Source organism: Bos indicus x Bos taurus, chromosome 15 (assembly GCF_003369695.1).
Source record: "Bos indicus x Bos taurus breed Angus x Brahman F1 hybrid chromosome 15, Bos_hybrid_MaternalHap_v2.0, whole genome shotgun sequence".
NCBI classification, from domain to species: domain Eukaryota; kingdom Metazoa; phylum Chordata; class Mammalia; order Artiodactyla; family Bovidae; genus Bos; species Bos indicus x Bos taurus.
This window is the reverse complement of record NC_040090.1, coordinates 52,214,578-52,241,381: the sequence shown is the minus strand read 5'-3', so window position 1 is coordinate 52,241,381 and position 26,804 is coordinate 52,214,578. Positions and strand designations below refer to the sequence as shown.

The 26,804-nt window shown below is 49.4% G+C and overlaps 1 protein-coding gene across 1 annotated transcript in view; it reads left to right on the top strand.

Moving 5' to 3' along the window:
• Positions 1–26,804, top strand: part of SORL1 (sortilin related receptor 1) — a 169,891-nt gene that overhangs the window by 4,463 nt on the left and 138,624 nt on the right. Inside the window, exons 2-3 of the mRNA XM_027563453.1 lie at positions 13,404–13,520; positions 21,540–21,665. Coding sequence (XP_027419254.1) covers positions 13,404–13,520; positions 21,540–21,665 — 243 coding nt within the window. The remainder of the gene's footprint in view (positions 1–13,403; positions 13,521–21,539; positions 21,666–26,804) is intronic.

Sequence of the window (26,804 nt, the reverse complement as noted above, 5' to 3'; positions counted from 1 at the left end):
GCTTGATGAAGGGTGTGACCTTGAAAGACTTCCTGGTCTCGCTTGGCATCTTGTCTTGGGCACAGTTCTTGTCTCGGTCTCTGGCCACTGTTTAACAGCTTGCCTGTCTAGGGGCAAGCCTTGATGGAGGCTTCGAGAGGTGGAATAAATGGGAGGAAAAGGGACATGGAAGAGGAGCGAGGAGATGGAGAATGAAAGGGGTGAAATGACAAGCCATCCAGTCTGTTTATTTAGCCGTCAGCAGGTAACGTGTGTTTGCAAAACAGTATTTGTTCAGAAGAGTATATAGTGAGATGTACAGTTCCTTCCCTCCTGTGTCCCCATTCCCCTGGTGTCCCTTCCCAGTGGACACCCACGGTCATCAGTTTTTTTGTGTGTCCTTCCAAAAACGTTCTATGTATATATAACATATGGACATGAAACTTGAAAGGCTTTCTCTCATCGTAGCCCCTAATACCATCACTAATGACATTAGCTCCAAAGTATATTTATGGCAATAGGAGGGGAGTTACCTGAAGTGTCGTAGTATAAAATGGATTGTACTTTTACTCCAGGCCAGGGTAGAAAATACTATTCCACTTGGAGGCTTCCTGTGGGCCGAGGCCAGGAGAACAGCATTCTGTAGCCTTGTCATTTGAAAGGTGCTGGAGGGCAGTTCCCTGGAGATGTGGCGCTCACGTGTGTGAGAGCAACAGAATACAGAGATCGTGGGTCTTGGCTTTAACTCATTTTCTTTTGGAGAATGTTTTCTTTAAATTCTGTAAAGTGGAGTTAATAGTATGCTTAATAAATTGCTTTGAGAGCTGGGATCCGGGGAGGCAGATTCTAACAGCAATGAGCATCCCCAAGCAAAAGATGGATGTTGTAGGAACATTTCATTTGTCATATTTTGGATTTTCCTCCTTAAGAGATGACTGCCATCTTTGTAGTGTCATTGTTTAATCCCAGGGCCAGGGATCCATGGAGCTGAGCGTCATACTGTCGGCTGTAATGGACAGACACAGGAGCTTGCAAATAATCTGGAGAGCGGGTAACCCCCAAAATAGCTTATTTGCCTTTGCTATTTGTTTATTTAGTCTTTTAAAGCATCTGTTTACCTTCCTAATTAAAGTTTGCTTAGGTGCATATTAAAATGAGCTTGTATTCTTTGAGCAGTTGATAAGCAAACAGCTGGCATACATGTGTTAGGGAAAGCCAGTTTGGAGTTTAGAAATTTTGACAATAATTCAGATGCAGATAATTTGAGAGTTGACTGCACAGAAATATATTAAAGCTGAGGTATTATAATAACCTTTCCTCCATCTTTTTTTTAGGTTTGGGTATGATGGAAAGGAAAGGAGAACTCGCTGCATTTTGGTTTGAATATTCAGGGATCAGTATTTCAGCAGAAGTGGTCTGGGCTGCAGGGCTGAGCTGTCCTCTTTGTCGAGTACAGAACCTTCGTGTGCATTCTCAGGCCAGAATCCGTCGGCATATGGCATATTCAGTCCAACCACGTAGATGCAAAAATCAATTTCCCTCAGTTTAAAATGAGCCACAGTTAATTTCGACCTAATTTATTGGTTTATTGACCTGTGGACCTTGGGCCTTCGAAGAAGTGGCATGGGCAGCCTTCTAGCATTGAAGTGGCTGATGGTGCTATAAATCAGAGAAGGCAGGTGGGCTGCTGATCATGATCGAGATTTGGGTTTCATCCCATGTTATTGTGAAACCCTAAGTTTTTTTATTGTCATATGAGGCACGCATTGAGCATTTTGGGGTGGGTTCCATAAAATAGGACCTCATAAGTGACTTAACTCTTGCAGCGAGGACCCCAACAGGGAGTTAAAAAATAATTACAAAATTCTGTTGTCTACTGGGTAACTGTCAATCATAATGGTAACATCCATGGTCATGTCACTGCTACCAGCCAGGAGCCCGAAGACTTTATCTTCTTGGCCTCATGTCAGGTCTCCTTGATGGGTCTTCTTGCCATGATGGAAATATTCTGTATCTGAGCTGGTCAGGGTGTCCATGAGCCGTCTGTGGGGGTTGAGCACTTGAAATGTGGTTAGGATGACCGAAGAATTGAAGTTATTTTCCTTTCGTTGAATTTTAATCAAGTTAAATTTAAGTTTGAATGGCTGCATGTGGCCCACGGACAGCATAGCTTTCCCGGGTGGTGTGTGGTTCCCTTTCCCACTGTGCTCGCTGCCTCACCCAGGGAGCAGCTGTAGGCACCGCTAGGCTTGTCTTTGTTTCCACCATGAGCAGGGGAAGGAAAGCGAGGGTTGAGGGCTGCTGTCTGAACCTGAGGCTTTGGTGGCTGCTGGCTGCCAGGGAGAGTGTCAGGAGACCCTGGCCTTTCTTTCCGTGGTACGGGTGCGGCAGCCGGCTGTGCTGGAGGGTGCCCTGGGTGTCCTGTTCACCTTAGCGGCAGCCTGTGTGCAGATGCTTCCTCCCACTGGGGACCTGGGCGCTGAAGGCGGACCCGTGTGTCTTCGCTTTTGCTGTGTCTTTGCCCACACAGCAGCCCACATGGCCCTGGCTGGTGTGCAGACCCTACCCATCTGTTGAGCCAAGAAAGCAGTAATGATGCCTGAACTGGGGGCCACCTCCCCACCTCTGCCCTCTACGTCCCGGACTCGCCTTGTTGTGCCCCAATGCAGTCAGGTCTGTCTTCATCCCTGCAGCCCTGCAGGCCAGCACAAAGACAAACATTGAGCGTGCAGTCTTCATCATGGCCTGGGTGGGAACCCCCCTACCCCGGTCCCCGCCCTCTAACCCTGCCTGTCGCTGCTGCTGCCTCCACTCAACTCAGCAAATCAGGACCCTTCACTATGATTTATCTCCAGTGCCCTGAATTAGATTAAACATACTGCTACGAATTCTCAGAAAGGCAGGCTGATGTGATTGCATCCCGCATCGGAGTGGTAGACAAGAGCAATAAAAAGATGTGCTTATATCATCCGTATTTTGTGCCTTGTAGGGGCCACCATGTGATGTATTGTTCCTTTCCTTTTTTTAAGTGAGGAAGGTAAGCAACATTGCTTCTTTTATTTAGAAAAGAGACTATTCTGTTGAGCAGAAACCCTCTGCCCCCAAAGCACTGGATCAAAGCGGGGAAGGTGGATGGGGTGCTTCGGAAATAAAATAAATGAGGGTTTGAGCCCGTGAGTGGGGTGAATGGAGATTGTAATGTGTCAGTTGGGACTGAGGTGAGAGCCAGCTTACTTGATGGGCTGAGGAGCCGAACAGTGTCAGGGTGAAATTTCTCACTCGCAGGAAACCTCTGTGCCCAGAAGAAATGGGGAGAAGCTAGGATGATGTGTTGGAGTTTGGTGGGGTGGGGGTTAAAAACAATGCTGGGACTAAGGCCAGTTTAGGGACCCTCTCCCGAGAACCTCATGTGGGTGCCTCCGAGATGAGCCATACATGGGGGAAGGGCCCAGATAGAAAGGACCCTGTTTCTCTGTTAGCCCAGAAGACACAGGCAAGACACTTCCATGTGGGTCTACCCCAGGGGCCTGGGGACAAGACCTGCGCCAGGGTCCCCCAGAGGACCCTGCCGATGGCAGAGGGTGGGGACAGCAGCAGACAGAGATGAGTGAGGGGCTGTGAGGCTGGGGGAGGGTGTGGAACAGACTTGAAATGTTTTAAACCTGTGCTCAATTAATCAAGTAACATGAGACTGTGTACCTATGACTTACCTCATCTGTATATATTTAGTTCCCTGAAGTTCTCTCAACTGAGGAGTTCTTTAAAAAAAAATCCTGTAGTTAACCATGCTCACGGTTCGCTGGATTTGGCAAGGCGAGCTGCTGCTGGAGGTGATGCCGGGGTTCCTGCAGAGATGAGGCCTCCTCCGTCCTTGAGAGGGAAGAATTCAGCAGTGGATGTGGATAGCTGGGTGGAGGAGAAAGGGCTGTTATCACAGAGTTAGGGAGTTAAGCTGAGGGTGGGGAGTTGCCCCAGGGGCTTCTGCTTGCCCTCCTGGTACCAGAGACATCTCATGTGACTGAGAGGTCAGCCTTTCTGTGGGGTTTAAGCCCACAGCAAGGAGGCAGAGAAGGCAATGGCACCCCACTCCAGTACCCTTGCCTGGAAAATCCCATGGGCGGAGGACCCTGGTAGGCTGCAGTCCATAGGGTCACGAAGAGTCAGACACAACTGAGCGACTTTCCTTTCACTTTTCACTTTCATGCATTGGAGAAGGAAATGGCAACCCCCTCCAGTGTTCTTTGCCTGGAGAATCCCAGGGACAGGGATCCTGGTGGGCTGCCGTCTATGGGGTTGCACAGAGTCAGACACGACTGAAGCGACTTAGCAGCAGTAGCAGCAGCAGCAAGGTGAGGTCAGGCTTTCCTGGTGGTTCAGCGGTAAAGAATCCACCTGCAATGCAGGAGCTGAAGGAGACATGGGTTCAATCCCTGGGCCGGGAAGACCCCCTGGAGGAGGGCACTGCAACGCACTCTAGTATCGTTGCCTGGAGAATCCCATGGACAGAGGAGCCTGGTGGGCTACAGTCCATGGGAGTGCAAAGAGTTGGTCACGACTGAAGTGACTTAGCATTCACGTGAGGTGAGGTCTTGAGGCATTTGGTTCTGGCATGTAATGTAAATGCTTTACTCTTGGGGCGAGGAAAGTGCTAGAAATCAGTGTCATGTCTGCGTTGGTTCCTTGGAGCTTTGGGAGCTGGAACTTGGGTTTCCGCAGGTTGCGGATCTCAGGTGTGGAGTGAGGGGAAGGCTGCTGGAATGCGTGGAGTGAGGGGAAGGCTGCTGGAATGCAGGGCTTGGCCATGCTTGGCTTCTGAGCTTGATCCAGACATGCAGTGTCTCATCAGGGTAGGTATGTCATTGCTTCCCGCTCTTAGGCCTCAGTGTTCCAAACCTGGTCACGCGCACAGTAGTTTTTAAACATTTTATTGGTTTATTATTTTTATTTTTGACTGCGCTGAGTCTTTGCTGCTGTGAGAGGGCTCTCACTGGTTGTGGCGAGCGGGGCCGCTCTCTAGTTGTGTGGCACTGGCTTCTCGTTGCAGAGCACAGGCTCTAGGGTGCTCGGGCTCAGCAGTTGTGGCCACGGGCTTAGTTGCCTCGTGGCACATGCAATCTCCCCAGATCAGGAATCAAATCCATGTCCCCTGCAATGTCACATTAGTTGCCTATGTGTTGCCATTTTGTGAAGAATGGTTTATTTTGGTATAAAGACCATACTGGTAACAAGAGGACATGTTTCAGCATTTCGAAGTTTATGAAATATATTCATGGATATCATCTCATTTGAATCTTAAAGCTGTCCTGTAAAATTAGTAAGGCAAGCCTTATTATTATTTTAGCAATATGAAAAGAAGCCTTTCTTTCTTTCCTAGGGAGGATTGGTAGCAGGATCACTGTTAAAGACTAAATCTTAATGAAAGGCATTCATACATTTAAAAAAAACAGCACATAATTTTATTTTGTCATAAGTTTGTCTTTCCACGTTTTGACATCCCTAAGAAATGCAGTTTGCCAAAGAATACCTTTTGCCCTGCAGAGCTTCTCCAATTCATGTCTATACAGTGAATTTTCCCTCCTTCGGTAAGAAAGCAAAAGCATCCCCAGGCACCTTCTGTGGATGGGCTGGTGGGCAGATGGATGTCCCTGCCTTTCTGGCGGTCGTAGAGACCCTGAATTGTGTGGTTGTTGCTGTTATGGAGGGGGTGGTTTAAAGTATAACTTTCCACTGGCTCTGTGGTGTCACGCATCTTACAGCCTTATTGTTCTGCTCATTTCACAGATGAGTATCTTGAGGCTCCAAAAGGCAAAGGGACGTCCCCAGAGCTGTACAGCTGGTCAGTCGTAGAGACCAAGATTCAAACCCAAGTCTCTGATTTGTCTCAACTTTACGGTCTTTGCCTTTTGTAAATGTTCCAGTGAGGGCCTTGCTTTCAGCCAGGGGTCCAGTGGCTGCGGTCTCTTTTGTTCCCCTTTAAAAGCCAAGAGGTCTCGTATAATTCCACCCTCTCCTTGGCTCTTCTGGCTCCATGAATTTTCTTTTAACTTTTCAAACTTGTCAAGTTGCGGGTCCCCCCTAGTCCTTGGCTTTCGCCCTGTTCTTCCTCTCAGTTTCTCAATCTCTCTTCTCTGTTCCGCATCCTCTTTGCCAGGACTCCTTCCTCTTCATCTTTTTGGTGCCCACTGGGGATCCTGTCTTCAGTGCAGCCCTGCACTTGGTTATGCCCTCCACCCATTTGACAACTGTAAGCATTATTCATGAAATTAACTCTTTAATGTTTGTTTCCCCTAATGATTTGAGAGCCACAAGGCAAGACCTAGAAGTCTGTTGTTTTCTCAACACCTCTCGTGGTATCTGATATGCAGCAAGTGCTCAATAAGTACTTAATGAATGAGGTGGGGGGCTATTTATGGTGAAGCCGTAGAGCCGAAGAGGAGAGTCAAGGAAAGGGGATACTCTGGAACCATCCTACGGAGGTGAATCCTAATTTAAGGCTGGTCCTAGTTCTGGGCTTCCCTGGTGGCTCAGATGGTGAAGAATCCACCTGCAGTGCAGGAGACACAAGTTCAATTCCTAAGTCTGGAAGATCCTGTGGAGAAAGGAATGGCAACCCATTCCAGTATTCTTGCCTGGAGAATTCCATGGACAGAGGAGCCTGGCAGGCTACAGGGGGTCGCAAAGAGTCAGACACGACTGAGTGACCAACACTGGCTCAAGGTGTCCAGCAGCCAGTGAGGGGCTTGCTGTGCTCTCAGTGCTCTGCGCCCCCGAGTTTTAAGGCAGATGGATGGAAACCCCAGCTCTAAATCTTTGGGTTTAACCCCATCTGCACGGTGTGGAAGATGGTTTACATGTTCCCCGAGGTTTCTTCTGGCCTGGATATTTTCTTTTTTTCTTACTTGCCAGCTGGTGAATTAAGGGGCGATTATTTTCATGACAAAGAGATTTTTCACAGGTTCTTTTTTTTTTTTACAGGGAGCCCTCCCAGAACAGCAGAGCTGGCTATTTGCTAAATGACAAAGTGGGCTTCCCCAGGAGGGAGTGGCAGGTAGAGGTCAACAGTGGGTGGATTCTGCTTGCCAAAGATCTATCAGAAATAAAGTCTCTTTGAACTGATACTATAAGTCAGGACGCGGCATATAAGTAATCTAAAGACCACTCATGACTCTAGTTAAGGAGATATAGAGAAATGCTAAGTTTTTAGTTCGAGGTCATTCTCCCTTTGTTTCCTGGTCTGTGAAATGGGCAGCCCGTGCTGATCAGTGAAGTAGTTAATGAGTTCTCTGGCTGAAGCATCACTGAGAAAAGTCAGATGAGAGGCCAGGATAGGGCTTCTCTGCAGGGAGCAATTAAACTAGATTTCAGCTCTCCTTCTGAGGTGGAGCGTCCAGGGAGGAAAATGAGCTTACTAAATATAGTGGGGACACGGTCTCGAAAGGGGACACGGAGGGCTGATTTGCATAACCAGCATTTAGGTCATGCACACGGACGGCTGGAGGAACCTTGTTATTCTTGGACCTCGGGTGTCTGCCTTTGGTTTCCTCAGGCCTGTCCTGCAGTCCGAGGATTTAGCAGCTGCCTCTGTCCTCGGAGCTGAAGGACACGATATTTGCTTTATACTTCACTGTAGAATTTTTAAAATGCTTCTGTGTATTTCACTGCTGGTGAGGCAGAGGAATGAGCCAGACTGCCTTATTTGTCCTCCTCGTCCTGTGTTCTGGGAAGAAGCAGTGTAGGAGTGGTGAGGACGACTGGCCGTGGGTGTCTGGGACGTCCTGATCTTCGCGTTTGACCTATTTGAGAGATGTAATGGAGGAAGAAATGAATGAAGGCGGTGTCAGAGCTATTCCATTAAGGGGCCCCCGTCTTTTTGAGTAAGACTCAATGACTGTACAGATCTTGGTGGGTTTTATTGTAAATGTCTTACTACTCATCAGACTTGTCACTCTGATTTCCTCCAGAAGTGTTCTGGGGACTGACAGGTGAGAAGTGACTGAGGAGCCTCAAAGGATACCTAGTCCCTTTGGGGCCTTGGGGCATATAAGTGAGCCCTGCCTTCACACAACAAGTAGTTTATACGGTTTATTCATCCTCCTTCTATTTATAATAAGCCAGAGCCTGGGGCTTGGGCGGCCCTGGCGTCTTCCCCCTCTCTGAATAATGAAGCAAAACACATAACCTCTTTGGAGCATCCGGGTCTGCCTGGAGACTGAGATGATTGTTGTGAGTTTGGAAGTGGATGCTAGTCCTGAGCCTCTGGCCATTTGTCCAGCCAGGAACCAGGGAGCAGGGAGCAGGCCTGCGAGGATGGTGTGGCTTTGCAGATGCCGCTGACAGCATTTTGAAGGATTGCCTTGGCCAGAGACCCACTCCTCAGCCTGCCTCCTCTATGACTCACTTGAGCTGCATATTTCAGTAACATGAAGGCTTGACATGAGAAGAAAGGAGCATTTCTTATGAGTGGGAGCTCTTAGGTATTGAATCAGCACTTGAGAAGTGTGATGTTCTTTGCAGGTCATAGACAGAGGCTTTTGAAAAAATGGAGATGAAATTCATGTAACGTGAGAGTAACCATTTTAAAGGGAATGATTCAATTTGGTGGCATTTTGTCCATTCACAGTGCTGTGCAGCCACTACCTCTCTCTGGTTCCAAACCATTTTCATCCAGAGTAAAACCTCTTCCCCGTTAAACAGCTACTACCTATTCCCTGCTCCCCCTAGCTCCTAGCAACCACCACCAGGCTGTCTCTATGGATTTACCTGTTCTGGATATTTTATATAAATGGGATCATGTAATATGTGACCTTTTGTGTTTGGCTTCCTTCAGTTAACATATTGTTTCTGAGGTTTGTCCACATTGGGGCATATATCAGTAGATCATACAGTTTTAACAACTATCCAAGATACCCAAGGTGGCGCAGTGATAAAGAACTCACTTGCCAATGCAGGAGATGTAGATGTGGGTTCGATCCCTGGGTTGGGAAGATCCCTTGGAGAAGGGCATGGCAACCCACCCCAGTATTCTTGTCTGGAGAATCCCATGGACAGAGAAGCCCGGCAAGCTACAGCCCATAGGGTCGCAAAGAGTCAAACATGACTGAGTGACTGAGCATGCATGCAAGATACCCAAAGACAAACCTGCAGAAGAAGAGCGCTCCTTCTAGCCACTGTCATTTAAGCCCCAGTTTCTGCCAGAGAAAGGGGAATGAACTAGATTCATTGTTCCTGAAATAAGCTGCATTGGAGACTCCAGGGGTATGTCTTTAAAAAATACCAATTCCTGGACTCCACTCGGAGGGTTCTGCATCAGTAGGTCAGGGGTTTCTCTGGGATTGCTGATTTTCAGCTCTCTGGGTGTGGGACCCCGAACCAGGAGACCTCTCGGGGGCCATCTTGACTCTTAACGACCTGCCTGTGATCTTAGCAGAGGCCTGAACCCCACGCACCATACTCTTTGTTGTTCATGAGGCAGTTCCTCTGTGCCCAGACCTCTGTGGCTTGCGATTTCCCTGTTCACCTTCTGAGGGGAGGCGCAGGGCTCCCTCCCCGCTGCTTTTTACGGCCCCAATTAATTGTGGCTCATTTATCAAGCGCCAGCTATACCCTGTGAGCTGGAGATGGGAGAGGGAAGGTTGTTCACGCCCCGGGGTGGTAGTTACAACTGACTGCGCATCAAGGTTACGTTCTGGAAAAGCCACCCTCCCACTCGCCCTCACTCCCTCCCAGATCAGCGTCTCCCCGGGGCCCTGTGTGCCCACCCTTCTTCATGTGGTCTGTGGGACCCAGTGAGCAAGGCTGAGAGGAGTGAGCGGGATGTAGGGAAGCCTGCAGCTGCACCCAGAGGGTTGGGCATGGGGGAATCTCAGGGGCTGAGGCCAGGAGGAAGTCCCTGGGGATGGAAAAGGACCTCAGCAAGCCAGCAACCAGCCACACAGTGGGGGATCCAGCCTGGACACCTGTGGGTACTATGATCACAGGGGAAGGAGAAGGGGCTACTGTGGACCTCTGGTTGCCTGGTCACTTTTCATGGACAGCTTGCTTTGACCTCTTCCCTTTCTGGGGAGGAGCCGGGAGAATGAACGCCAAGGGGAAATGGAGAGGAGGAAAGCGAGACCAGAGAGCACCATGATGTCTTTGCCTTAATAAACATGCTCAGCCTGCCTGGTGGTGGACTCCCGCAGCTGACTCTGCTCTTTGCTGGGGGAATATGCACGTGGGGTGCGGTGGGGTCAGCCTCAGCCAGGCCGGCGGCTCCCTGGAGAGTTACTCGTCTGACCAGGAGGTGCCCATGCTGACGTCTAGCCGAGGGAAGGCACTGGGCTGTTCGTGTGAGTTGTCTGGTGGCCCTCGGACAAGCTGTTCCTTGCCTGAGATTTTTTTTTCTCTCCACTGTGCTGCCCTTTTACAGTCTGCTGTTAGGAATGAAAGGGACATTTAATAAAATCTTTTCTTTTTTTTTAAAGGTGTTTCAGCAAGCTCGCCTTCTCGGCTTCCTTTGTCAGAAAGCCCTTGGATGTTCAGGTGCCCCCTTTGTGCTGCTCTTACCCCTTCACCTCTCCTAGGATTGGTTCAGGGGCCCCGTAAATCTCATGTCCCCCGAGCAGAAAGACTTGAGCAAGTTGTGCTCAGACCTCGAGCCCACTCTGATCACCGTAGGCTTTGTAACCTGTTCCGAGCGTTATTTGCTTAGGAACCTGCCTCAGGGGCTGTTAGGAGGTTGCCCCCAGTGCAGCATTGCTGGGCTTTCTTATGCCAGACCCTGGATGAACTTAGTGATTTTTTTCAGGCTCCAAATCCTTGATCGTATTGATGTTTGCATAAATCATCTATTTATTCCCCTCTGGTTCTAAGGGTGAGGACGTTTTGGAAGGAGAAGGCCTTTAGCCCAGATTCCTGGGCTCCTGCGCTGGTGGGCTTCTTCTGATCTGTAGATGCTTACAGATTCTTCCCAGAGGTGAGGGCCGGCAGGAGAGAGGGGGAGAGGGTGGGCTGGGAGAAGGCCTCTGTGGCTGGTGGTGATTCCCTTAGTTGCTTTCGCCCTTGCATACCCTAAGCTAAGTAATTTACTTATTTCTCTTTTTTTCTTTGCACATCTCTGCCGATGTTTGCCTGGACTTACCTCCCTGGAAGTCAGAAGGAATGTTTTGGAATGATGTATTTTCCTTAAAAGAAAAAAATCTTTTCCTTTAAAGAGGCCTCATTTCACCTATTTTCCAAGAGCCTGGATCCTGGATCAAATTAGATGCAGGTGTTTAAGAGCTGAAGCAGGGCGGTGAAGGATTAGCTCCTTTGTTGTTCCGTCAGCCAAGTTGGTGACACAGGTGTTTCCCTTCTCCCTTGGGACTCCTGAGAGCATCTTGAGTGGGCGGTGGGGTTGGGGGGAGGAGGAAGGTAAAGGAGAAGGCCCCTCTGGGTGGTGGGGGAGGGGAGTGGAGGGTTTTCTGCTCAGACCCTTGATGGGAAGACAGCTGGGAGGGCCCATCAGCTCGAGTGTGTCCTTTGCATCAGTCCAGGAGGTGGAGAGGGGGGTGGGGAAGCGTGCAGGTGGACTGTATAGAGACCCCTTGGGGTCCAGAAGGTTAGTCTCTTCCATGTGCCCGAGACAAGCCACGGTTGAAGGGGCTGGTGGAATAGGCTTCTCCCAGGCATTGCTCCTGCTCTGGATTTTGGGGGTTTGTCCTGAATGTTCACACCAGCTCTCAGAATTTTTGTGAGTATGGTCATCAGTTGGCTGTTCCCACCCGAAAGGGGTGAAATGGTGTGCCAGAATGCCAGCCCTTGAACTGTCCATCAGTGACGGGTGAAATGGGAAAAATAAGAGGAATGGAGTTAGCTTTCCATAAAGCAAAGCCTCTCATAAAAAAACTGTTCTTGGTTCTGAGAGTCTTTCTGTCCTCAGTTTTCAGTGTTAAAACGTCCTTGCTTTGAACTATGACAGTGATTCTAGATGGTAGCTTGTTGCTTGGGTGAGGGGTGGCCACATAATAGGTGAGTCCCAGGAGCTCAGTGGGGTGAATGCATTTCGTGATTAGGAGTTCAAGATGAGCGGAGGAACTTCTCCTCGGGGGTTCGGGCTCCTTCTGTCCTATGGCCCCATTCTTCTCTGGGACTCTGGGGTCCTAAATGCATTCTGTGGGTACGGAGGGAAAACGGGGCCGTGTGGGCTCCACGCCCCATCGTAAACCCTGGGCAACAGTCTGCTGTGTCCTCAGGAGATTCAGAGACCAGCCAGCCATGCCCTTGGCACAGTGGCTGTTTTGTTTTTTCCTTACCTGGCCAAATAGAGGTGGCCAACCAGCCCTCTGCTGGCCTGCCTAGTTCATCTGCATTTTACTGGTTTATAAGATCCAGAAGCCTGGAAACTACTGTTTGCAATAAGCCAAAGGTCATTTCTGTGGAGTCCTGGAAGATATTTCCTTGCTTGGAATACTTCATAACTAAATAAAGCTGATGTTTTTCCTTTGTTCTTCCTTGTTACAAGCTAAGGATAACTAACATCACCTGTAGGCCAGAGAGAACCAGTATGGACGGGGGTTGGCAAGCATGTGGTCTTTCTGGCTTGTGCCCTTTTTTAAATGAGGAAGGTGCTTCAGTGTTTTGGTTTCAGATCTGACAAGTGCATGTCCCACGTGTGGAGTAAGGATGGGAGGAACCAGAGATTGATTTCATAAAGGACAAAAATAACCCAAGTTATTAGTTATGCCAATGAGAGCCTGAGAAGATGATATTTTTTTTTGCAATCTGGCTAATATCAAATAGCAGAGGACTAGTGTTTCTTCTTCGGAAAGTGAATCTGGTGGAGTCAGCAGAGGGGGAGATACAGGCCATCCTGGCCTCATGCTCCAGGTGTAAGCATCTTAGGCATTTCTGAGTTACAGTTGGGGAGAGAGAGTCTTGCTTTATTATTATTGTTTTTTTTCCTTTTCTGTATTGGCCATGCCGTGTGGCTTGCAGGATCTTAGGGCCCTGACCAGGGATTGAATCTGTACCCCTTGCTGTGGAAACATAGAGTCTAAACCATTGTTTCTTTTATTTGTTCAATCACTAGGTCATGTCCAACTCTGTGACCCTGTGGACTGCAGCACGCCAGGCTTCCCTGTCCTCTGCCATCTCCTGGAGTTAGCTCAAACTCATGTCCTTAGAGTCAGTGATGCCATCCAACCATCTCGTCCTCTGTCATTCCCTTGTCTTCCTGCCTTCCATGTTTCCCAGCATCAGGGTCTTTTCCAGTGAGTTGGCTCTTTGCGTCAGGTGGCCAAAGTATTGAAGCGTCAACTTCAGCATCGGTCCTTCCAGTGAATATTCAGGGTTGATTTCCTTTAGGAGTGATTGTTTGGACCACCAGGGAAGTCCTGAGAGTCAGAATGGTGATGGCCGTCACTCATCCTGGGTCCTAATTCCTGTGTTGGTTTGATCTCTTTCAGGTTAGTCTCAATGATTCCCACAATCAGATGGTGGTCCACTGGGCCGGTGAGAAGAGCAATGTCATCGTGGCCTTGGCCCGGGACAGCCTGGCGCTGGCGAAGCCCAAGAGCAGTGACGTGAGTATTGTTGTTGCTCTGGCGGTCCCTCTGAGGTGCCAGGGTGCCTGTTTCTCCTCCACTGGGGTTATTATCATGCCAGGCAAAATATCAAGTAATTGAGAAATCTGGAAAATCATATATAACCCTAATTTGCTGAACACAGCATGCTGCACTCAGGGTTGCAGTGAGACCCATGTGATGTGTGGTGACTTCTGTGGAATGGTAGGGTGTGCTCGGGGGCTTCCCAGGTGGCTCAGCAGTAAGAGTCTGCCTGCCCATGCAGGAGACCTGGGTTTGATTCCTTGGTGGGGAAGATCTGCTGGAGAAGGAGATGCAACCACTCCAGTATTCTTGCCTGGAGAATCCCATGCAGAGAGGATCCTGGGTGCTACAGTCCATGGGGTCACAAAGAGTCAAATACGACTTAGCAACTAAACAACAACAACAGCAGCAAGGGTGTGATCTGGATCGTGCATCTGCCCAGCAGAATGCCAGAAGCGTGTTCCTGGGCAAAGCTGCCCATCGCAACCGAGCCCAGTGGAATCGAATTGGTCTTTCCTTGTGCTGATTTCTGCTAACTCATTACAGTTGGGCGAGTCCTTCAATCTGAATTGCTCATCCTTTTAATTTCCGCAGTTGGCTCTTTATGATGTTTAATCATCTAGGTGCTTTGAAGACTTTAGACCAAGGAACACACACGCAAAGACCTGTTATAGGGGCCTTGTAGGTAAGGGTCAGGGGTGAAGCTGCCCCCAGGCTTACACCACCCTTTACCTCCAAGAGGAAGAAGGGTCTCTTCCGTTATTCTTGGAGTCTGCAACCTTCTGGGATATTATTTCGTTCTCCCACTTTCTATAGAGATGCAGGTTCAAGAAACAGTCTCCTGTGTTGATTTGAACATGGTGCGTGGTGATGGATGCTTGCTTCTTGGTCTCAGTTTACGAGAGACTCTGGAAAGTGGGAGGGACTTGGAGCTTCTGGGCTGCTGTTATCAGCTCTCAGCTCTGGTTGCCATGCGGCTGGATCTGATTTTTCGAGAGAAATTCAGAGGTGAGGTGTTTTTTTTTTTTTTCCCAGAGGTGGGGATCTTTACTAGAAACTGCTGAGTCTTACAAGTTGGCAGCTGACGGGTAGTTTTTATAAACCCTGTGTGGGCCAAGTAAAACATATATGAGGACCAGAGTGAGCCCTTGGGTCACCAGTCTGTAGCCCCCGCTCCAGACACGCCTGCCCACCCCCACCCCCACCACTTGTGGGGAAGAGAAACAGGGCCTGCCTCAGGTCAGGGTCTGATGTGGCCACAGGGTGAGGCTGTGGACAGAAAACCCCACTGTGGAGCTTGGGTCACTCTGCACTCAGGCCAGGGAAAAACTCCTGAAGAGTTTGCTAGCCCTGTCCCATCAGCCCAGCGGACATGCTTGTAATTCTGGAGCCTGGATTTGGTCTCTGAGGGGCCCCTCGCTCTGTGTCCACCATCTGGGTTTGATGTGCTCCAGGGTCGGGGACCAGAGGTGCCCCAGGGATTGTTTTCTAGTGGGTCAGGTATGGGCAGCCACAGATGGAGAGGGCAGACCAAGGACTGGCCATAACCATGTGTGACTGGGCTCAGGGTGGGTGCCCAGCAGTGGTAGTGGGAAGCCACTGCAGCTGACAGCTGGTCTGGGTGCAGTGATGTGGGGCAGGGCTGAGCTTGTCCGGGGCTGTGAGGTTGGCCCAGTTATAGATTTGATCAGGGTTGGCAAGCACAGACTGCAGTGTATCGATGACAGTTGGCCCGAGAGAGTTTTAGCCTGCTGTGTTCAGCACGGTCACCATCCAGCGGCATCTCTTTTAAGCACAGGCAGCAGCTCTCTGGCCTACTGTGTTGAGAAATCCTCCTTAGGGTGTTTATTTTAAGAATTCTTTGTCTAGATAGTATTTCTGTTAAGATAGGTGAAGACCTATTTTTCTACTGTTTTGCTGGACAAACAGGAGCCCAGAGGCATTCAGTGATTTGCATGGGGTCCCTTAGCATGTGTGTGGGAGGGTTGGGGCTACGACCTGATCATGTATTTAATGTGTGAGAATATAATGTAGCCAGGGTGACCAGCATTGGCTTTAGCACTGAAAGACCTACATCCTGGGCCCCTCCTCAGTCATGGATGAACCAGGAAGAAGGGTCACCCTACATACATTGCCAGTCTATCCAAACCTAATGGAGAAGGGAATGTCAACCCACTCAGTGTCCTTGCCTGGGAAATCCTACGGACAGAGGGAGCCTCAAGGGCTACAGTCCATGGAGTTGCAAAAGAGTCGGACATGACTTAGTGTCAAGAACATCCGAACCTATTTCTCACTCTGCCTAAATATTTGGGTGATTCTTACCAAGGACTGATTGAACATTTGAAACAAGAACCTATTCTGGAATGAAGTGTACGCTAAGATTAAGTGGGAAGGAAACTTCATGCTTGGAGATAATAAATCAGGATGGCAGAGATTTCTCTCATCAGTATATCAGCTGCATTAAAGAATTGGCAGATGAAACTGAGATGGTCTGATGTGAAAAGTTAATTCAAAAATAAATTCTGACTCAGAGGCAGGAGTAGGTGGTGCCAGAGTAGTAACAATCTAAATTTTCTCTGAAGACTGGAAGCATGGTTCCCAGGGCCCCATCAGCGTCCAGAAGGTAAAGGATGTATACAGATCAGGAGCAGTGGGAGTGTTGGAGAATGGCCAACTCATACATATTCAGTGTATAAAAAAGGGATGATCTGGAAGTTGGAATCCCAGAATATTTGCTCTTAAGCAGAAAAAAACAAAATAATATCCTGGGAACTTGTGGCCAGTGATTCCGTGAAGCATGGCTCCTGCAGGACCCTTCTTTTCCGTTGATAAGTCTGGAGATGAAAGAAAACCGTAGGTGGTGTTTTTCTTGATCGTCCCTGCCTCTCTTTTCTGCATTCTTCTGACCTATTTTAGCAAATAACCCCCAGTTGCCACATAATTTGACCAAAGAAGTTTCCAGAGATATTGTCCGCTAGAAGATCAGAATCACCCGGCACAGGCATCAGGAATGGTGGGGATCACTGCCCTTGTACCCAGAGTTGTGTGGCATTGCAGCTGCTGCCCCCGGGGGCTGGCCGGGGAGCAGGACCTTCACTTGCCCACAGCGCAGAACTTGGTAGCCTATGGGAGCCGGTGTCTAGCTGAGCCCCTGCTCTGGGAACTGAGCGCGTGGGTTTGAATCCTCTACCATTCATCAGCTGTCTGACCTTCAGCCAAACCCTTCACTTCCCCTTGGTTTTCTCATCCATCAATGAGAAATCTTGTGATTTCGTCCTTGTGACATCTAGCTCCCCAAAGGGTGGTATGCTGATCAGCAGCATGGGGATTTTCTGGAGGGTGGTTGGAAATGCAGAATCTCAGTTCTCACCCTGGGACTTCCTGAATCTGAGGTTTGCATTTTGACCTGTGTCCTGCGGGGTGGATTGTAGGCATGTTGGAGAAGCACTGGTATCAAGTACTTAGAACGGCACCAGACATGGAGATGTTTTCTGGATGTTTTAACCCTTCCCTCCCCTTCCCTTTCCCACTCTTCTCTTACCCCTACTCCTCCTTTTTATTATATAGTTTGGATGTACAGGAGAAATAATTTAAAAAAGTTCACCTCAAAAGGCCATCTTTATAGTTAAGACTGATTTAACTAGCAACTTTTGGCGGTTTAGAAACTAGTTATGGAATTGAGAGATACAGACCACTATATATAAAGTAAAAAAGCCACAAAGGTATATTGTCCAGCACACGGAAATGTAGCCATTATTTTGTAATAACTTTACATGGAATATAATCTATAAAAATATGGAATCACTAACTGTGGGAAATTCTGAAAGAGATGGGAATACCAGACCACCTGACCTGCCTCTTGAGAAACCTATATGCAGGTCAGGAAGCAACAGTTAGAACTGGGCATGGAACAACAGACTGGTTCCAAATAGGAAAAGGAGTACGTCAAGGCTGTATATTGTCACCCTGCTTATTTAACTTCTATGCAGAGGACATCATGAGAAATGCTGGGCTGGAAGAAACACAAGCTGGAATCAGGATTGCCGGGAGAAATATCAATAACCTCAGATATGCAGATGATACCACGCTTATGGCAGAAAGTGAAGAGGAACTAAAAAGCCTCTTGATGAAAGTAAAAGAGGAGAATGAAAACGTTGGCTTAAAGCTCAATATTCAGAAAACTAAGATCATGGTATCTGGTCTCATCACTTCATGGGAAATAGATGGGGAAACAGTGGAAACAGTATCAGAGTTTATTTTTGGGGGCTGCAAAATCACTGTGGATGGTGATTGCAGCCATGAAATTAAAAGACACTTCTTGGAAGAAATGTTATGACCAACCTAGATAGCATATTGAAGAGCAGAGACATTACTTTGCCAACAAAGATTGGTGTAGTCAGGGCTGTGGTCTTTCCAGTAGTCATGTATGGATGTGAGAGTTGGACTGTGAAGAAGGCTGAGCGCCGAAGAATTGATGCTTTTGAACTGTGGTGTTGGAGAAGACTCTTGAGAGTCCCTTGGACTGCAAGGAGATCCAACTAGTCCATTCTAAAGGAGATCAGTCCTGGATGTTCTTTGGAAGGACTGATGCTAAAGCTGAAACTCTAGTACTTTGGCCACCTCATGGGAAGAGTTGACTCATTGGAAAAGACTCTGATGCTGGGAGGGGTTGGGGGCAGGAGGAAAAGGGGATGACAGATGGCTGGATAACATCACAGACTCGATGGACGTGAGTTTGAGTGAACTCCGGGAGATGGTGATGGACAGGGAGGCCTGGCGTGCTGCGATTCATGGGGTCACAAAGAGTCGGACACGACTGAGCCACTGAACTAAACTGAACTGATGTTGTCCACCTGAAACTAGTATAATACTGTAGATCAACTATACTTCAATTGGAAAAGAAAAAATCCTTCCTCGCTTTAATTCTTAGGGAATTGTGTCCCTTCAAGGCCAGAGAGGATGAATTAGGGCAGAAACCTGTGTTTGGATGCAAAACCGACTGTAGAAGCACAAGGTGAGTGAGCCTGGGCAGTTTGCCCTATACACCTGGAGTTCACTGTGGGCAGTGAGCCAGGCAGCAGGCTAGGGCTGCCACGAGGAAAAGACCCCGACCCAGAATGTAGCAGCGGGGGTGCAGTGTGGATGCTATGAGGCCATCAACCTGCTTGGTCTTCTTATCCGAACAACTGGTGGAGGTCCTTCCAGGTCCTTCTTCTGGGAGGAAGGCAGATAGCTGTGCATGGCCCCGAGCTTGCATTTGCCCTATTGATTCTTTGATCAAATAGGAATGAGAATTGTGAGCATAGGATCAAAATACCATGTTGGAATTGGTTAGCCTGGAGAAAGGAAGGTTGATGAGCAGTTTGAGAGCCGCAGGCATAGCAAGGACCCTTGCATTCCCAGTCGTAACTTCTGTTTAGTATAAGCCCAAAGGGATGTGGTTTGCTTACAGACCAGAATGTTAAGGAGGGGCGTTTTGGTCGGAGGGTGGTTGCACCTCTACCACCAGTGGGAGGTGTGTTGGGGAATCCAGGGAAGGCCCTGTGTTTTGTTCAAGGTAGTGTTTCTCCCTCCATCCAGCGTTCCTTCCACTGCCTGGGCTGTAGCTTTGGTGCCTTTCTTTCTGTTGAGCAGAGAGACAGAGGAGGACGTTCACCCAGAAGGCTGACTTGTGAGCGTGGAAAGTCAGTGGGACTTGGGCCGGAAGGAACCTGTCCTGGTTTTGTCACTTTCAAGCAGCTTGACCTTGGACTCGTGGTTCATTTCTTGGAGTCTTAGATTCTGTTATCTCCTATATAAGGAAGTGGTCGTTCTCTCGGTCACTTAAGGATCCATTCATTTCACTCTTGTTCATTTATGGAGCACGTGTGTTTACTCATGCTGTGGTTTATAATGACGCTTATTTATTCCAGAAATCTTCCCTGAGCACCTGCTATGTTCCAAGTCCATGGAGGGCAGGAAAGAGACTCATTCAACAGGGTTTTTAAAGATGCAGAGAGATGATGCATACAAAAAAGTGTGCATGTGTGCATGCTCAGTGGCTTCAGGTGCGTCTGACTCTGCAACCGCATGAACTGTAGACTGTCAGGCTCTTGTGTGCATGGGATTCTCTGGGAATAATACTGGAGTGGGTTGTCATGCCCTCTTCCAGGTGATCTTCTTGACCCAGGGATCAAATCTGCGTCCCCTTTGTCTTTTGCATTGCAGGTGGATTCTTTACCCACTGAGCCACCTAGGAAGCTCATACAAAAGAGTATTGTTACTGAAAAATGCTGCCCTGATATGAATTTATTATTACACTGGTGTCTCTGAGAAGGTGACTCGGAGTGCATTTTCCATTTAGGGGATGCTGGGGCTAGAAGTGGCCCGAGCTCCCTTTTGGAGAAGCCGTCAGTTTGCTCCGTGTGACTTTGAGTGTCAGAAGAGACCCTTCTTTCTGTTCTTGGCCTGGAGGGTAGAAGTGAGAAAGTACTACTTTCTTCCAACCTCTCAGGTGATCTGTGAGCTCTCAAGCTGCTGACTTTCAGAAGCTGTTTTTGCAGCAGCCCATTACTCTGTGTTTAGTAGCTGGGATCGTGTGCTGTATTTAAGCGTGTGTGTTTGTAACAGGGATTCTTCAGATACTGGCAGAGACTCTTACTGTGCTCTTCCAACCTCGACATCTAATAAATATTAATGACCCACGTGTGCGCTCAATTTTCTTTGCACAAACCTTGTGCCGTTCATTGTTTACTGGCGTCATTGTTCACAAGCAGTGACGCTTTCACATGCTCTGTGAAGGGCTGTGTCTTTGTACGCCTGGTGTCTAGCTCAGGACCTGGCTCGTGTGAAGCCCTCAGAATGTGTTGCTGCTGAAGTCAACGGGATTCATCCCAAGTTCCCATTCCTTCCTGGGCCTCACCTGTCCTTTATTTTTAATGCTTTTCTCAGTTCTAAGTCAGTGTTGTTAGTATTATCTTCAGCTGTCAGGCTCCTTTTTAACCCACTGATTATATTAATTTCACAGTGAATGGGGTAGGGAAGTCTAGGGTCAGAATATCTGACAGCTTCCATTTCTTCCATCCGTTTCTGGAGGTGGTACGGCTATCAGGTTTCTGGCTTTAGAGGCAGGCAGCCCGGGTCCAGATGCCACATTGCTGCTTACTTTTACTTTGGCAAGTGACTCATCAGCCCCTGTTGCCCTGTCTGTAAGATGGCTTTAATAATTGCGGTTGCTGTGTAGGGTGGGGGCGAGAGCTCTCTGAGCTCATCATGTAGAGAGGGTGGCACACGAGTTACTCTTCTGTTTCATACTTGTGGTTACCGGGGAGCTGGAAATGTGGAAGCAGCAGAGAAATAAATACCACTGGCACCTGCACAGACCTGGCTGCTATTGCCCTAAACTCAGAATCAGTCCCCTGCTTACAAGGTTAGAAGACACAGTGCTGGAGCGGGGCTCTGGGACCCTGTATGCAGCCTCCATGCGTGGTTAGTCACTCAGCACTGCCCTCTTTTTTTTTTTAATATCTCTGGAGCTACTCTGTGAAAACCTATGAAGGTTTTCTTTTCTTTTTTTTTTTTTAATCTTCTGGAATGCTGTAAGGACAGAACTTCCCAGCAGAGGGACGAGAATTAGATTACCTTTTGGGGACATTTCAACAGATGGCAAAACAAATTCTCAAATCCCTTCCCCTCAGTCAACCACATTCTCCGGTCTGGGCCTCTGGATGTAATTTGTTAAAACACTCAGCCTGGCCGTGGTGAGGAGCTTATCATGGTTTCTGTCCACACGTCTCCCCTCTAGGGAATCATCGTGGCCACCAGTGTGGGGACAGACACAGAGGTCGTCTGCTGCTTCTTTGTGGGTTGTCTTCACATCTGTGATTTCGTGGTATCGGGGACCCATCAGGACCAGCATGCAGGATGCTGGGGGGCGTATTTGCGAGCAGAGACGGAACCGCCCTTCTGCCGCATCTCTCACTGATCCTTTTCTTCCTTCTCACCTCCTTCTTCCAGGTGTACGTGTCCTACGATTACGGAAGGTCATTCAAGAGAATCTCAGAGAAGCTGAACTTCGGTGAGGGGAACAGCAGCGAAGCTGTGATTGCCCAGTTCTACCACAGCCCTGCGGACAACAAGCGTGTAAGGATGTCACCCCTTGTGACTGTGTAGGGCTGTCTTTGGGGGCTGTGGCTGACTAGAGGCGGGCTGGGAGATGGGACTCTTGGGGCATCTTTGCAGCGTGACTGGTGTCTGAGGACTGTTTTTCTGCTCACCTGGGAGTCGGTGACAGAAAGTCACTCTCAGGGTGGGACTGTGCATAATCAAGCAGGCTGGGTTCCTGGCCAGGCAGGATTTCTAGACAAACAAAGGCAGGTTAAAGCACAGAAAATCTGCCAGCTGCCAAATAAATTGCCTGACTCATAGGTGGCAAAAGCCCGGATCCACTGGGACTGGCACTGAGGTCTAATCTAGGTCTTCCAGGGCGGCTGCCAAAGTCTTGGTTTTATGGGCATCACTAGTGTGTGTACACACGTGTGTGTGTGTATGTGCACTGCCTTCCCTCCAACCTATACTGGGTCTAGAAAGGAAAACCAGGGCAGCTGATACTGCTGGCGCTCCTGATTTGTTTTCCCAGCTGGCTGGCCCGGGGCTGTGGTCCTACAGGGGTAGCCGGGCAATTTGGTTTGGAGGAAGCCTTGACTTGAGATTGCTTTGGGCCCCAGGAAGGAAGCGGGGTGTGTGTGCAGGAGTCAGGCAGCCTTCTGGTTAGGTAGCTTTAGCTCGCAGACTTGTCTGTGGCTGCTTTCTTTCCCACTGTAGTGATCCCCCACTCATTCCCAGGATAGGATGGATGGCTGCTTCAAAGGATGCTGAAAAACTAGCCCCTTAGCAGCAAAAGTGCAGGAGTGGGTAGCTGCTGCTCTTTGCTCATCCAGGAAGGAAAGAGAGTGAGAAATCCACAGGGTCCTCTGACCAGGTCCCCTGCCCCCCTCCCCCGACCCTCTTCCCTCCCAGCACTGGCTTCTCAGGTTGCCTGTGGTTTGTGAGCAAGGGCTGTATTCAAAATATTTAGCCACTGGAAGGGCACTGACCAATCAGAACAGACTGGATCTGAAGGGAGCTGGGTCCTGAAGGCCACCCTGCTGAGCCAGGCATTAACCTTTCAGTTGCTGGATTGTGGGCAGATCCTGGGGAAGGGGCCAGCCATTGGGACTTTAGACGGGGCCTCTCATGGGTTTAAATGGGCTGTTTATTAACAGAAGCAATTGTGTTTTTGTTTATTTAATTTCTTTTTTAAATTGAGTTTTAGTCGATTTATAGTGTTTGTTGTGCCAATCTCAACTGTACAGCAAGAGGCAATTGTGTTTTTATTTTAATTTAATTATTTTATTTAAAAAATTGAAGTATAGTTGATTTACAGTGTTGTGTTAATATCTGCTGTATAGCAGGAAGCAATTTTTTTTTAAAGATTTTTTTGATGTGGATCATTTTAAAAGTCTTTGTTGAATTTGGTTGTAATATTGCTTCTGTTTTCTGTTTTGGTTTCTTGGCTACGGGGCATGTGGGATCTTAACTCCCTGACCAGGGATCAAACCCACAACTCCTGCACTGGAAGTATGGAGTCTTAACACTGGACCTCCAAGGAAGTCATAGCAGTTGTTTTTTTTTTTTTTTTAAAACAACTTGAATAGTTATTACTGGTACCCTCTAGTTGATATCAGCCTTGCCTGCTGATTCTTGCATTGCAGGCAGATTCTTTACCATCTTAGCCACCCAGGGAAGCTCCCTGCATGATGATCTCAAAGTTGAGGGGCAGTTAGGACAGATGCCCCTCTAACCTGACTCCAGGGTGACAGAGCAGTTTTCCTCTCTATGGGGAAAAGCGCAGAAAGGTGTTGAAGGGAGTTGGCTGTCTGTGCCCTGCCCCTACTGCACTGGGGCCAGGCAGGCCGGGGGTTGCGGATTCCCAGTATTCCCAGTACCTTGAGTGGTTGAGGAGCCCTGCCCCAGAGTCCAGCTCCCTTCCCTGGCTGCATCTCCCGTGGATCCATCTGTGTGCCCCCCACCTCTCAAGAATCATACAACCCTTGGCCCCACCTCTCAAGAATCATACAACCCTTGGGATAATTCCTTTGAGAGGTTGTATGTATCTAGTATTGTTATTACTATTATTACTACACATTGTCCCAAAGTTGTTTTTGTTTAGTCACTAAGTCGTGTCTCTTTGTGATCCCATGGACTGTAGCCTACCAGGCTCCTCGGTCCATAGGATTTCCCAGGGGTGGGTTGCCATTTCCTTCTCCAGGGGATCTTCCTGGACCAGGGATTGAACCTGTGTCTCCTACATTGGCAGGCGGATTCTTTACCACTGAACCACCAGGGAAGTGTTAGTGTGTATTAGTCGCTCAATCGTGTTCGACTCCTTGTGACCCCATGGACTGTAGCCCACTAGGCTCCTCTGTCCATGAAACTCTCCAGGCAAGAAGACTGGAGTGGGTTGCCATTTCCTTCTCAAGGGGATCTTCCTGACCCAGGGATCGAACCCAGGTCTCCCACATTGCAGGCAGACTCTTTACCATCTGAGCCACCAGGGAAGCTGTGTCCCAGAATTAACTCTTGCTGAAGTTGTGGCCTTGAAGCTGCCTGGTTGTCCCCGTAGAGTCTCTGTTTTCAGCCCCATCTTGTGCCCTCATCACCTCAACCGCAGGGCACAGCTGTCTGTGAGCAGGCTTGTCTCCCTTCCTGCTTGTCTCAGGTTGTGGTGAGCAACCTGCTAAGTCCGCCCATTGGAAGAGTCAGAAGACAGGAAAGATTGTGGGCTCGCGGGGTAGGGTGTTGGGGTTAGTGCAGGAAGAGGATCTGGGGCCTTTGGAGCAGAAGCAGCAGGGCAGGGCCCAGGGCCTAGGGGCGAGACGGGAGGAGGACTGGGGGAGTGGTTGCAGTGCAGGAGCTCCAGGGGCCGTGGGTGAGGTGCAAGCAGTGGGCCCGTGACCTCAGAGCTGTCCCCTGAAGGGCAGGGCTGCTTCCTGGCGCTGAGCCGGGGATGGTTCGGAGTTGGTGCGGAGGGCTGCCTCCTTGGAGGACTTGTTGGTGGTTGGACCTGTGGCCCAGAGCAGGCTCAGTGAGGTTAGGCCTGGGGTGCCTGATTGCCCAGAGGAGGCTGTTAGCCCTCCTCAGACCTCTCAGGTAGGAAGTGATTCTAACTGTGCGATGACTTCACTTACTTTTGCCTTTGTGCCTTGGAAGGCAGATTGCCCCCTCCAGACCTGCCCCTTCCTGAGAAACATCACCCAGGTCTAAATGCTTTGCTTACCCCACCCCCCAACCCTGAAAAGTGCTGGGTCCTGGCAAGTCACCTGTGCACAAATGTTTTCACCATGGCTGCCACAGAGGGCAATTGAAACTGGTTGAAATGACTGTTAACAGCTGCTAGGAAAGGTCAAGATGTCACGAAAGGGAACACGAAAGTCTGGTTGGGGGGGCGCGTGGCCTGCGGAAGGGGAAAGATGGTGTTGCTTTAGGCAAATGGAGCGGCTGTGGGGTCATGTGAGAGTTTGGGTCTATTTTCAAACCGGCCCGCCGTCCCACTTCCTTCTTCCTGGTCCCGTGTGCTGACGCCTGGACCAGCGTGTGGCTCTGACCACCCTGCAGTTCCACCAGCTTCTTGAGGAACCCGAGACCAGTCAGCAGTGTCCAGACGTGTCTGGGCTCTTTTAAGGTCTCTGGACGTGCAGTCGGGTTTCTCAGCCTCCACTGATGTGGGAGCGGGTCCTGTCTTTATCCAGAGGGTGGTCCTGGGGGAGAGGGTGAACCATGCCCTCTCTTTCTCTTGGTTCCCACCTCCTGGGAGTATGTCTCTTCACTGCCTCCTCTGACTGTGCTCTTGGTTTCTCCACTCAGAACCAGAGAGAGTCACTTATGCTGACACGGAGATGAATTCTGTGCTGTCTTTTGTTTTCTTTCTGGAGGTCTTTGTATTTTAGGAGGAAACGTAGCTTTAAGCTAAAGGATGAAGCACCTCTGGAACATTAGGTGCTTGCAGACAGACTAGGAGGTGAGAATGCTCCTGAAGTTGCCCAGTTCAGGAAGCACTTACCTAGTAGGTCAGCTCTGCTGGCCAATCCATGGGGTCACCTGAGCAGACCTGACAGCCAGGCAGTCCCAGGACTGAAAGCAGAGTGCGATGTTCTGTGGACACATGATAAGGTTACTTCGGGTAGGAGGCACACGTGCCTAAGGGCAGAATGGAAGCTGCTGGTCACTAGAGCTGGGGATCGAGTGAGGTGGGACCAGAGATGTGAAGGCTTCGCGGGTGCTCGGGATTAGGCCTGGAGCCTCAGAGATGGGCACAATTTCTGTAGCTGGAGCAGGCCTGGTGGGAGCTCTTGGGGAGAAGGGCATGGGCAGAGGCTTCAGGATGCCAAATGTGGTTTCCCTGCAGGTGGGGAGGGGAGAGTTTGCACTGAATGGCTTCGTGATGTCATTGGGGCCCCATCTGAAGAGGGAGCAGCTTGCCTTCTGCCTGCAGGTCTGGAGGGAGCCGTGGAGTGGTCTGAGGTGGGGAGTTACTGTGAATACTGTCTCTTAGGAACATGTGTCTGCCGACAGCTGCAGGATGGCCTGGACGGGCAAGAGTAGAGAAGGGTCAGCAGGGGAGCCCATGGCTAGCCTAGGCATGAAGTTGCCCAGTCATCCGACCAAACCGAGGATCACCCTCTAAGGGTCTCACTCCCTGATGGTCCTGGAAGCCAGGAGGATGAATAAAACCCCGTGCTGACCCCCAGTTTCCTTGGAGTGTCCAGTAGGGCCGCAGGCCACACTAGGAGCCCTGGGAAGAGAAAGGAAGGCACTCATGGTGAAAAACATTTTAGAGGAAAACATAAGAGGGGGGCGACTGATTGAGAGGGAGGCCCAGAGGAAGGCAGTGGGAAAGAGGCCCCACATGAGTGCTGGGACTGCGCAAGGTGTCACGTGGGCAGGACTTGGCATGTGTGGAGGGAGAAGTGGGTTTTGGGGGAAGGCGGCAAAGAATTTGGTTTTGGACAGAGTAGAGTATTTGGCACATCCAGATGGAGGTGCTGAGAAGGTACAAGAAGGACCTGAAATAGACTCTTCTGGGAGATGTCAGGGTAGAGGTGGGGATTTGAGGGTCTCGGAAAGCATGCTCTTGGAGGCAGTGGCGGAAGCTTTGTGGGAGGATGAACCATAAACCAAGGTCTTAGCCAAGCATGGAGGAGTCAAGGAGGTCACCCAAGGGCAAGAAGCTGAAGAAGACAG